At 43.0% G+C, this 12706-nt stretch overlaps 1 protein-coding gene across 1 annotated transcript; it reads left to right on the plus strand.

The window, feature by feature from the left end:
* Window positions 1-3819: 3819 nt before the first annotated feature.
* On the plus strand, window positions 3820-12443 carry LOC131470502 (circadian-associated transcriptional repressor). Its single transcript, XM_058646370.1, has 6 exons — window positions 3820-3987; window positions 6194-6638; window positions 6928-7003; window positions 7648-7726; window positions 9750-9876; window positions 10854-12443. Exons 2-6 carry the CDS (start codon window positions 6234-6236, stop codon window positions 11244-11246), a joined length of 1080 nt encoding a protein of 359 aa, XP_058502353.1. The 5' UTR covers window positions 3820-3987; window positions 6194-6233; the 3' UTR covers window positions 11247-12443.
* The last annotated feature ends 263 nt before the right edge of the window (window positions 12444-12706 follow it).

Consider the following 12706-nt stretch of genomic DNA (forward strand, 5'->3'; position numbering starts at 1 on the left):
CTCACATGTTTGTGTTTACGTTTGTGTTCCCAGCAGCGGTTTCAGTTGCTGTTCACAGAGTTAGGAACATTCCAGTCGTTTTTCTCCTCCCTCCCAGCCCTAACCAAACCCCGTGCCTGGGTAAGCGATTCGTGGCAAACAGTGATAATGTGAATGATGGCGTGGAAAGCCTGTGTGAGTTTTTTGTCCCAATTTAGTACCTGCACACATACACACACACACACGCACATGCACGTCACTGTAGTTCCACATTTGGGTTGAGGACAGCATACGGCCAATGGCCAGGTTACACTGAGCTGAGTCATACACACAGCTCATGCACAGTACAGGACAGCTGCTAGTAAGACAAGACACACAAACATGTTCCCCTGCCAGCAGCACCTAAACGCTCTCATATACACACCCATATCTACTTGCTGCACACACACACACACACACACACACACAGGAGAGGACACGTTTTCTCACTGCAGTGGAAAGTCAACTGAGGCCACCAGCAAGTGTTTCACACCCCAGGGAGAGTTTTTTATTGGCCAACAGACTCTGTCTGAGAAATGAGAAACAAATTGTTGCAACGTCTTATACAACGAAATGTCCTCACAGACATGAAACCCTCGCAAGCTTTCGAAACTTTCTCAGTTTGTCGCCTGCCACTGATGTGCGCACGTGCTGCATCTTTTGTATGGGAGGGTTGGAGCAGATGCTCGGTGTGGGCCCTATAATAAAGTGGGTGTGGGTCTTTGATTTGCCTTTCATTTTTAATTTTTTTTTATGAATGAGAGCGAGAGGAAGACATGCAGCTCCTATGGGATACAGGATCAGCCAGCCTTTTTGACAAATTGAAAATCCCAGCGCTTGTTTGTGCTGCGTGACTCATCTGAGCTCCTGATGGCAGAATGCACAAAGAGTCCAAATCCTTTGTGAGGAAATTGCTGCAGTTGTTCTTCTTGACAAATTGTAGCTCAGCTCAATGGAGTCAGATTAATGTTAATACATGGAGGTTCCCGGCGGATCACACAGTTGAATCGCCGAGACAATCTGCGGTTTACCTCAGAAAAAACACTTAAGCAGCTGTGAAAATCCGCCACTTACATAAACACAGCCACTGCTTTCTCTGCATTTTAAAGTGTGTGTGTCACTTCAGCTTTGAATGCAGTACTGTATGCATATGCCTGAAATATCTCTTTGATTGAACAAAAAAAAAAAGTACATGTGTGTTTCCTGTGCTTTGAAGTGGATATAATGTATCCCACAGTGACATGCAAGCCTTGGAGACAAAAAGGGGAAACAAGAAATCGCTGGGAAGCTGTAGGAAGCTCTGGGTCGTCACAGCGTCTGAGGTCACTGAAGGATGCGAGGAGCACAACAACAGGAGATGATTTGTTGAATGTTTAATTCTTTGGAGCAGCTTACAGGACAATTACAGTTTAACTTTAGTGGCCCACTGTGCTGGTGGGCACGAGACACTCACCCAGCAAAAAAATGAAAGATTAAAGCAGAAAACCACAGTCAGGACACTGGGACACATAAATCAAAAGTAGCTACGTGCACTCCTCTGTGATCACCTGACCACAACAAGCTCTTACCATCTAATTACCATGGCACAAGCCCATTATAGAACACAGAGAAGACACTCCAAGAAGTTCCTCAGGCAGATTTGCACCCAAACAACTTATTATTATTCATATTTTTTTTTTTTTTTTTTTTTTGCATGTGACGACTTCACTCTGCAAAAAAAAAAAAAAAAAGTGTTGTGTTACATTCCGTTTGTCCTCATCATGGGTTGAGGGAGAGACGGGGAGAGGAGTCTGGTTATATCTTTCGAGTGGGTGTCTCCAGAGCGCACGTGACCTTGTTTGCTATGAGAGGGTTTGTGACTCATTGGCTCCAGGCACAGGATCCTCGTCTGACAGCGGGCTCCTAAACCCACCCTCTCAGGCAGTCAAACAAAGGTCCTGTGAGTCATGCATTTACCGTCACTATGTCCACGAAAAAAGAGCAAAAATAAAGAGACATGCTCAGTATCGGCATCACAGACAGGATTACTTATTGGGATTAATATATACTGTACATATGTATGTATACATATGTATATATATGTGTATATATATATACATATGTATATATATATACATATGTATATATATGTGTATATATATATATATATATATATGTATGTACAGACATCACAATTTGTAGAACTCTTCATTTCAGTGGTACTTTCTACTTTACTTGAATAGTTACGCTTTATGCTTCTTCATACTTCATGTGCTTCACATATCAGTGGTCAGACAGACAAGTCTAAACCTACTACTAACATTGTCAGAGGCTAATGTAACTAATTATTTGAATACTTAAAGTATCAGTATTTTAATTTTAATAAAAAAAGTAAAGATAAAATAAACCGGTTGGATGAAAATTGTGTTCATATAACGTATTAATCTTAGTTTGAATGAACTTGAAAACTAGTTTAAGAATTGACTTGAACAAACAACTTGTATGAAATCATGTTCATTTAACTTGATACAGACACATTGAATGACCTAAGGTGTTTAAGATTTAGATTACAATACAATTTAATTGCTTTACAGACGCCATTGTGTGCCTCCATGTTTCAGCCAGAATAGACAAACATGTCCAAGCATGTGCTTTGCATTTTGTATTTTTTTCCCACATTTTTGAAAATAAAAGAATCTTTTATCTACTATGTGAAGGCCACTATAGTTCCATGACATGCTCGGGAAAGGCAGGGCTGAGTGGAGAGTACTACTCGAGAGTACTACACGTTTTCTATTACTATAGTACCTCCTCAATGTGGGCAGGGTCGTCACAGCACGGCTGCACGAGACTGCAGTGATGTCGTTTTATATGCGACACAAACACACAAACTAGTGACGACCAAAGCAGTTGTTTTCAGCGCACTGAATCATTACAATCAGTTCATTAAAAAGATGAGTTCAGTTCGTCACTGAACTGAAATACGGCTGAACAGGATGAATATTGAGATTTTAGAAATGTTCTGGCAAAGATTGAAGCATGATTTCAGGATTTTTAAGTCTTGTGTGTCAGACATCGTGCTCATGACTCTTCCAGACCTTTTTAGTACTAAAAAGTACCAAGTACCATTGTTAATGGAAAAGCAAAATAGAGTAGAGCCGAGCCTACAACTCTATAGTAGAAAAGCACCATAATTCTTACACACTGGACCTTTAAATAATATGTGTGTTAACATTTCACGTAATTACATCAAGTTTTTTTTCAGTGTATTTTTATTCTTATAGAATGATACAGCTTTTTTCCAAGTGTCTGGAGCAGAGAAGCGGACGCTCTTTGTTTAAATATAGTCTGGTTCGTGTGTCCTGGAACAAACTCTTCCATGAGGGCTCGCGCTTGTGAAATGTGCTGACTGCGCCTTTACCGGCTGCTCAGCTTACAGACATGCTGCGATCCAGGTAGCTGTCGTCATCCTCTTCCTCCTCTTCCTCCTCATCATCCTCATCGACTTCGTCCTCCAGATGATATAGTGAGGAAGAATTCCAACGCAATGACCAAAACTAGGCCTCAGTTGACTTTTCGCCCGTCTTCTGAAATAAAAGAGCGATCCGCGTGTCCACGTGTTTGTGTCATTTCCATGACATTTGCATATGTAAACCGGCCTCGCCTATCGCTCCGCGGCTGCACGCACACCACGAGCTGATTGGTCAACCGGGGCAGAGCGAGGAGCCAATGGGAGAGTCGGAGCACTCAGGCCCCGCCCCCACAGACACGTTGCCTAGGGAGAAGCAACACGGGCCGATCTCTGGCTGTACCGCCTCCTCACTCACTCACACACACACACTCACAGACACACACGCTGCACGTCTAATACATCAGCTGCTCTCCTCTGACCGACCGACCGAGCCACGGAGCCGCCGCCGCTGCTGCCACTACTGCTGGATATACCGACGAACAAAGGAAGAGCACGAACAGCCGCTCCATCCTGGGAAAGTAAGCAGCTCCTTCACTCATTCACTCATATACTCACTCATATTATCAAATCAAATTATCATCAACGCCGCTGTGTGTGTGTGTGTGCGGCCGTGAAACACTGACGTGGGTATCGTTTTTTAAAATCATCCAAAGGAATTTGACTCCGGCTCAAGTCATGGTCCGTGACCGGCAGATATTTCTGTGGATTAATGATATAATATTGCAGTGATTCTGTCCCCTCTCCTAGGGATTGGACGATATACAATATTATCGCGACTCGCGGTAAAAAGCACTTAAAATAAACAATCATTTAAAAGTCATTTAAAATCACTCACTTTAAATTGATTGTAGTTCATTCTAATCAGAAAAATTGTTAATATTTCACTGAGTGACTTGATCATTTTGTCCAGCTCGCCAACATACAGTCATAGTCATTTACTTTAACGTGCCACAGGAGGGAGTCTGTATTTTTCTTGTCATTCCAGGATCTCATTAATACATAAAGAATGTTAATGTTAAAGAGTCTTGATTTTCAGCCTCCTTGATAACATGTTTTTGTAACATGTTTTTCTTACATGCGCCCACTTCAGAATCTAACAAAAAAAAAGTATTGCGATAATATAGTGAATCACAATTATGTTGTTTCCGGAGAATGATGACATTAAATTTCCAGGTAGTCCACCGCTTAGTGTCTTCCTTGTTTTATGTAAGCGTAACAGTGAGTGCTACTTTGACTGATGAGGAAGTCGATTGTATTTGTAACTGATCTGAAAACTGCATTTAAGGCAGATCGATAGCTTGATAAAAGTTCATTCGACCTCTCGTTTAGGACGGAAGATGTAATCATAATGCATCTGCTTCCTCACATACATACAGGTAGATAGAAAGCTTAAAAGAGGAACGTGTGTCATCTAAAAACACCGGTCTCTGTGGTTTGTGTTGTCTTTATTTCAGCTCTTCTGTCAACACTGCATCTATATATATTGGCTATACAGGTCATCTGATAGAGTAACTATATGGATATATATATTATAGTAGAAAGTAAATTAATAAATGATTTGCTTACTGTGGTATTAATATTGTCTTTTAAGTTAAGTACACATTCTTTTCTTTTTTTTTTAATGATAGGGCCTACAATTCTAACACTTTTTTTTTAAAGACATTTTATCTGTATTATAACTATTATAACCAGCAATTGGACACTTGCAAATATTATTTTTCTCCTCTGTGTTTGTGAAGTGTTATATAGCATGTGAAACCAGCACATCTTTTGCTCCACCCTCCTCTCCTCTGTGCAACAATAAGATCAGAGCGTGGTCGTCTTGAGACAAAGAACCAGGGGGCAATTAACTCTCCTACCCCCAAATTTTTCAGGAAACCAATGACTTATCAGCCGTTAACCATCCACACACCAAAAATAGGCTCCGAGCTGAAAATGCTGCGCTCTCTTTTATGATCTACTAATCACTGAGGAAACATATTGCAGGGATCTCACAAGCAACTAAGCATTCAAGAAGAGCCGTTGTGTTTGTATTCAGCAGGAAAAGACAGACAGTGCTAGTGTCTTATTTAAAAAAAAAAAAATTGCCTCCCCACACACAAACACAAGTGTCACTTGCCGATGGGACGTCTGCACTCTGAGGCGCCGGTCGTCATGGAGGCAGACCCGTGTCCCTTCTGAATAAACAACCCAACAGTGTTTATGAATGAGTGTGGTGGTGGCGGCAGCTGGCGGCCGGTAGATAAGATGTAAAAAAAAAAATCAGTTCCTGTGTGACGTTGTGATGTAAAGATTTAAAATGGCAGTGAAGGATTTGAGTGCTTGAGTGTTGTTGGGCTGCACATGGTTGTTGTGGACACTGGGGTGTTTGGTGTGAGCTTGTGATGCTGGCCAGTCTGTGTTTACTGGCCCAGGTGTTGCCTCTGCAAAAACAAACCAGTCATCATAGTCGCAACAACTTTGCTTTCACTGCCACCATCTGCTCCGATCACTCTGCTGTGTCTCTGCCTGTATTTCTCATCGGTGTGGTTGAAGCCCAGCTGCAGTGTTTTATTTGTTTTATTCCTCAGGAACCTGTTTTGCTAGAATCAGTACCAGACGTTTAATTCTGACTGCTTCTGGTCATATTTAAGGTGGCGTAGGAGTCGATGACTCCTGTTCTCATCCTTTTTACTCCTTCATGTGCTGCCGCATTTATAGTAACAATGGCTTTCTCCCCGTCAGGTCAGTGATGGTCAGTGCTAGTTAGAGCCTGCGGCAAAGGATGTCTGCTACAGATTCGGATAACTCCATTGACTGGCTGGCGAGTGACAATGAGGACAGCGAGAGCGAACGGGAGTTTGACCCGTGTACCAGAACGCACAGCCAGACAGAAGCTCCTCCAACCCCGAGAGCCCTGCCACACCTGGGCCCGTCTGACTGTGATGTGAAGAAGGGTGACAGGAAGTGGAGGGAGGTCAGGGAGGTCTGCAGCGTGGGATCCCCCCCTGGTCGCATGGAGACGTACGACGGCGCCATTGGACTGTGTAAAACACACGGAGAGAAAACAAATGGCAGAAACACTCAGCAAGCACTAAAAAGACCTCACAGCTTCACAGAGGACGAGGAGCGCAAGGCACAGCAGCTCAATTCCAACATGACAGAGAAAGACCAATTCTTCACAAGTAAGGTGAGCACCACTGCGACTCATGTCCTGTCCCACAGCAGGTGGTGTATAGTGTCAGCATAAGTGGAGCATGTCCTGTCACCTAGACTGACCCCACACACTGGTTTTACATAGAGCCTCCTGCTCTGTCATTTCCAGGCAAAATGCAGAAGTAGTCGTGTTTTTCTTAAGAACTGTAACCACAGAGTAGTAGGGGGGAGATTAGGACGGATCAAATCACACTGACTTTACGCAACATTTTTCAAATGGTGTTTGACAGTGAGTCTACAAGTTAACCTGTTGTTGTTTCCAGTGCATGGACCTACAGTGCTACATTCATCCTCTGTCGTTAATCTTGAATGGTCTTCGTTCAGGGAGATACAGAGAACGTAAGTCAGCCGTTGTATTTATTTTTATGTTGTTGTCTTCCGAACAGTCCACCCTGAATAACGCAGCCATTGTTCTACACATGTGCCTCAATTCTTCTCTTGTCTTTTACTGACTTTTTTTTGTGTCTCAGAGAAATAAAACAATGGACAGCGTGTCACATTATGTGTCCCTGAAATTTGAGAACCTGATCTCCTGAAACATGCATTGTTGAAGTATTTCCTGTGTGTCCCATCTTTTAGAATGGAGCATATTTTTAGGTAATGGTTTATTCAGCCGTTCCAATATGAATTTGAACCAATGGTGAAATACTTGTAAATTAGATGCCTGGCAGAGGTGAGTGAGAACATAATGTACTACAGGAAAGCAGCCGCTGTTTGTGACTCGTCAGTGAAGTACTGTATAATGCGGGCAGAAAGCGCCATGTTCAGACAGGCTGTGCAACTGCTTAGTTTGGGATCTTTGTCAAAACCAAAACCTTGTGTGACCCACACACTTCCTGACCACAGAGGGAGTTTGTTCCCTCACACACACACACACACACACACACACACACACACACACACACACACACAGAGCCCATATGCTGCACAGAGTCATCCACTTCATATGGCTCATGGTACAACTTCTTCTTCTTCTTTTCCAGGACTCAGCAGTTTCCAGGAGAGTGTGGCAATGGACAGGATTCAGAGGATCATGGGTGTCCTGCAGAACCCACGCATGGGGTGAGCGTCCCACACATGACCCACATACTCTGCTCCATGCAACAAATGAGCTGCATCACGTTACAGCTCCGGATATTTTTGGCATTTTTCACAAATATTTTATGCTCACTGTAATAGAAAACCTCCCCTTTTGCACGGGAGCTTCTTTCCACGATAGCACACAATATTAATTACAACGGCAAGAAATGGCATTTACTATTCACGGGTCAATGTGGTCTCCCAATATGTCTGCGACACATGGTTCTCAGCAGGGTGCTCTGTGAGGAGCTGCTGCCTCCACATGTTCAGGATACATTTACTGCAGAGGTGGCTGGGTTTCACGGAGGCTGGGCATCTTGTTAAAAATGTATCAGGCTCCACTGTGGGAGCAGCACACTTGTGTCTGCTTGATTAGCTCTCCACTAGCCAGACGGTATAATGTAGTATGATATCACCACTGCGAAGGTGAAAGCCTCAGTCCCAGTGATGTGATCGTTTGGAAAGGTTTTGGTGTTTCACGGGATGCAGGTGCCAGGGTCAGAATATTTTTCTTGGACAATTTCATGTGAAATACTAAAACAAAGTGTTATTGTTTTATTTACTGTACATGTTAGATCAATAATTATGCTCTTTGCCGATTAATCTTGTCGCCGTCACACTCACTGCTACATGTTCAAAACATTTATTTAGTCCAACTTACAGTTAATTTATTTACAGTAATATAAAAACAGAGAATTGTCACATTTATGACGCGAGACCCAGTGATGATGGCCAAGCAAAATAATTGCATTGAATGAATAACCACAAAAATAAAAATAAGACATTTTAGTGGTCCAGTTGGACAATGTGTCCTTAGAACAATATTATATTTTTTGATCCACTGCCCTTTAGCCAATATTGGCACAGAGTGTGTTCACTGAGATAAGCAGTAGGTGGCCGGGTCACCACAGAAGACGGAAGAAGGTGCATCTTGATGACGTAAATGGCCTTTTGTCGCTAGTGTCCATCTATTTTTGCAGTAATATTTGCTCATCATTTCACACATTCATACCTTCCTTTCAGTCACATTTTCTGCCCTTTTTACAGTGCAGTGAAATGTGGAAGCGGAAGCTTTTTTTCACCGAATCCATCACACTTTTTTTACTTTTATTGTTGCCCTAACTTGTCCACATCCCCCTCACGTATGAAAAGCTTTTATTCAATGTGTTTTCTTTTTTTTTTTTAAGATTTTATCAGAATTTTCTGGTGCTTTATGTGCAAATTGAAAATGCGCATAGAAACCCGGGTGATGGAAACCTACCCATTGTGAGGGTTTTGCATTAATGTACACTGATGTACAATGAAAGGCTGTCGAGTGTGGCACAAACTAATTGAAGCCCTTGCACCCACCAGCTGCTGCCTTCATATGGGAGACAAAGAGTGGGTGTGGTAGCCTCGCTGTAGACAGCCAGGGCAGAGGATGGAAGGTGGACTACACCCCCACCCCTCCCTCCCTGCCTCCCTGTGCCTGCTCCATGTTGCCAGCTGGCAGCTCCTGCTGCGACACAATGGCAGATAGGATCAAAGTGACTTTTTGAGCAGTCACTGTTGTGGATAATCTTTCGCATGAATTTAACATGCTCTGAATGGAGTATGGCAGAAAGGTCCTGATCATATGACTCAAGCTAATCCCTGCCCACCATCTGGTTTTTAAAAAGAGGGAGTTAATGGTGCGCTACTCTGTGCCCACCTCCGCCAAGAGCTGCGTCACCACAGCTACTTCTTTTTCACAATGATGCAGTTGGAGACCATTGTGGCTTTAGCGTTTATATTTAGAGGCGGGCAGTGCTACTGCACATGGTGCCACGTGTGAGCTGCAAACATGTGAGATATGTGCTTCAGTTTCCTGGCCTTCACTGGCTGAGTGCAGCCTTTAACTGTTCATGCTCTGTTCGCAATTGCAAGAGAGACTTCCTTGATGTGGTTCTGAAAATGTGTAATTGTGTGTCTCAGTATTTATTTCTGGTTTCTTTTTCTCTCCTCCTCTCTCTTTCCCTTTTTCCAGAGAGAAGTATATTAATATCATTCTCAAAATGGAGGAAATGCTGAAGAGCTGGTTCCCTAACGTAAAACTCCAAAACCAACCGGCCGTCGCACACACAGAGCCAGCCGTACCCACCAAGAGATCGAAGGTAGAGTTGCGAAAATGAAAGCATAACTGTTGTGTAAGAACTTCTCCATGAGACGAGGTCCACTGCAAAGAACATGTGGTGACAATGCAGCAAAGAAGGGACTGAAATATCTGTTATTATTTAATAACAGATATTTCAGTCCTGGGACAGAGGAGGATTAAGGGCTATTTTTACGGAGGTATTACTGCAGTATCGGGTTCACCAAGAACACTGACAAATGACAAAAGGTAGTTTTGGGGGAGTGTCTCTGTGGAAATAAAAAAAAAAAAAAAAAAAAGGTCAGAATACTCTGGAACATTCCTGTGTGTTTTTATAGTGGTGAGGATTTATTTCTGTGGGTAATTCTGACACACCCTCGAATACACAAGTGGATTAGTAACTAGTCACACGACAAGAGCAGAACAGTAACTTAAAACCTGCCATAATCATTTCATCATTCATTTATTATTATGTTAGTTTGTTAACGTTGAATTTAATTAAAATGAAATGTGAAGAGGGTGGTTTCATAAGGAAAAATTAATTACGGTAATTTTGCCTTGACACTTCTGGCTTCATTTGAACGTTAACAAACCCACAACTTTATGACTGAGATGCATATAGATGGCCATTCTTAGCTATAAATCATGAAATAAAATTAAGTTAGTGAGTGAGGGTCAAACACACAGTTTTACATGAAAAGTCATGTTTCTCTGTGTCTACTTCTATTCTAAATAAGACTGTGTTTGTGATTTAATTACTTCTTTTTTTTTATCAATTCGTGCATAAAAATTGTGGTGTGTTGCTATCAGTGGCTTCACCAAAGAGTCAGACAGGAAGGACTACACACTTTGAATATATGATGGAAACATCAGATGATCATGCTTTCTCCGATAACTCTGACCAGCATATAGTTTTTTGTCAATGAGTGGGCGCCGGTATCCTGCCGCACAAACTGCTGACTGAATGAAACTGAACCTCACTTCCTTCTTTCTCATCAGCTGTCTCCAATGACCACCACTGCAGCCACAAGCCCTGTCACCACGAGTGATCCTCCAGCCGCTGCCAAAGCTCTGAGAGTCACCGACCTCACTCCTGGAGCAGCTTACTCTGCCAATAATCTGAAGTGGCTCCACACGTCACCCATCTGCTCCCCCACGGCAGAGCAGGCACAGGCCAGCCCCAAACACCTGCTGTCCCCCAGAGACAGAGACTTAACCCAGGATAACGCCGTGTCCTCTAGCACGGACACGCACACTAAGACAGACGCGGTGCCCCGAGGCCGTCCACCGGGCAAAATCAATGCGCCCTGTCTGGAGAGGCTCCTTAAATCGACAGAAAGTATCATCACCCGCAAGGAGACACGGGGTTTGATGGACAGCAGCTGGTCCTAGTCCACACAGAGGGCTGGGTGTCCAGCTATTTGCACTGCACAGCCCAGTCTAGCCTTGCCCACCTTGCCTGGAGCCAGTCAGCTTGCTTCGCCCATTCCAGCCTTCAGGGGAGACGGTAGCCTTCAGAAGGGACATGACACTTTCCTCTTAAACGTGGAAAGAGCATCGACGAACACGTTGTACTCTCTGTGCGGGGGAATGTGCCCACTCTCACATGACAAAGTGTCTGCTTAAGTTCCCTTTTGTTGACTTTTGGTTGTTGTTTTTTTTTTTTTTTTTTTCGTTTGCACTTTTGAATAGTGTGCGTTTGACTTGGCTGAGGCCGAGTGAGCTTGTGACTTCATAAGTGAGTAGTTCCAACTGGTTTGTAGATGCAATAATACGGTTTGAGTGTCTGTCAAACTGCCACGATGGTAGAAAGGGAAAGAGCTGCAGGTGTGCGAGTGCTGGAAGGATGTATTTTCAAATATCCAGACATGTCAACGGTCTTCATATTGTTGTGCTGAAAATGTGGGTGAAATGTGATGTTATCTCAGCCCCCCCCCCCCCCACCCCCCACTCCACTTTTAAGTTCATTCATGTGACTGTTACTCATTTGTATACTTTATAAATAAGTCTTTTTGGTACAACTGTTCTACCTCAGCGGGCACCATGTCACAGTTATTGAGTAGGAATGTGAACGCTACACTCGAGTGCGGCCCATCAACCTCAGACTGCGAGCTCTGCTGTTGGAGTCGTCCTGCTCATACAAACAGAGGATGCTCTCTCCACGGGGACGCTATTGTGGCCTGACTAGTGCCATTGTTAAGAATGTCAACTGCAGATTTCTTTTTTCTGACTTTCCCAGTTGAAGGCAAACAGTGCCTGTAATGTCAAGCTGTGCCTGTTCGCTGGTTTAATAAAGAGAGAGAATTGTTCAGAAAAACCTGCTCCTCCGTGGGATGTACAAATCAGGAATTCTCACACTCCTGCCATTTTTCCTGTATCGAGTAAATTATTCCGATTTTGCCAACTACTTCTGTGGTGGAGTCGAGCATTATTTTATTTTGCCACAGAACTGGACCGTATGCTAGAGCAGCCGAGAGCAACACGTCATTTCTCTGTGTAAATCTTAACAGAAAGGTTGTCGATCTACCCTGAAAAGTGGCCTTTATAGTGTGAAATTTTATACTTTCAAAATAAATGTGGTTATATTTGTTTGATGTTAAATGCCTTTTTATTGTGACTGATTGTGGCCGGGTTGAAGATTCTTTAAATGTAGATAAATAAATGAAGATCAGGGGTTAATTATATACCCTAGAATATTCTTGAGTGGTAGAAACACCCTCCACATAAACTGATACACTAGTCTCAACCAAGATCTGAAGCCAGTCAATCTAGCATCAGAAAGCCTTAAATAACCGTTGCTTTCTGGTTTCTAGGTAAACCAATTACAGGGTGAGTTGACTGGTGACACGTAA

Source organism: Solea solea, chromosome 12 (genome assembly GCF_958295425.1).
Source record: "Solea solea chromosome 12, fSolSol10.1, whole genome shotgun sequence".
In the NCBI taxonomy this organism is placed as follows: Eukaryota; Metazoa; Chordata; class Actinopteri; order Pleuronectiformes; family Soleidae; genus Solea; species Solea solea.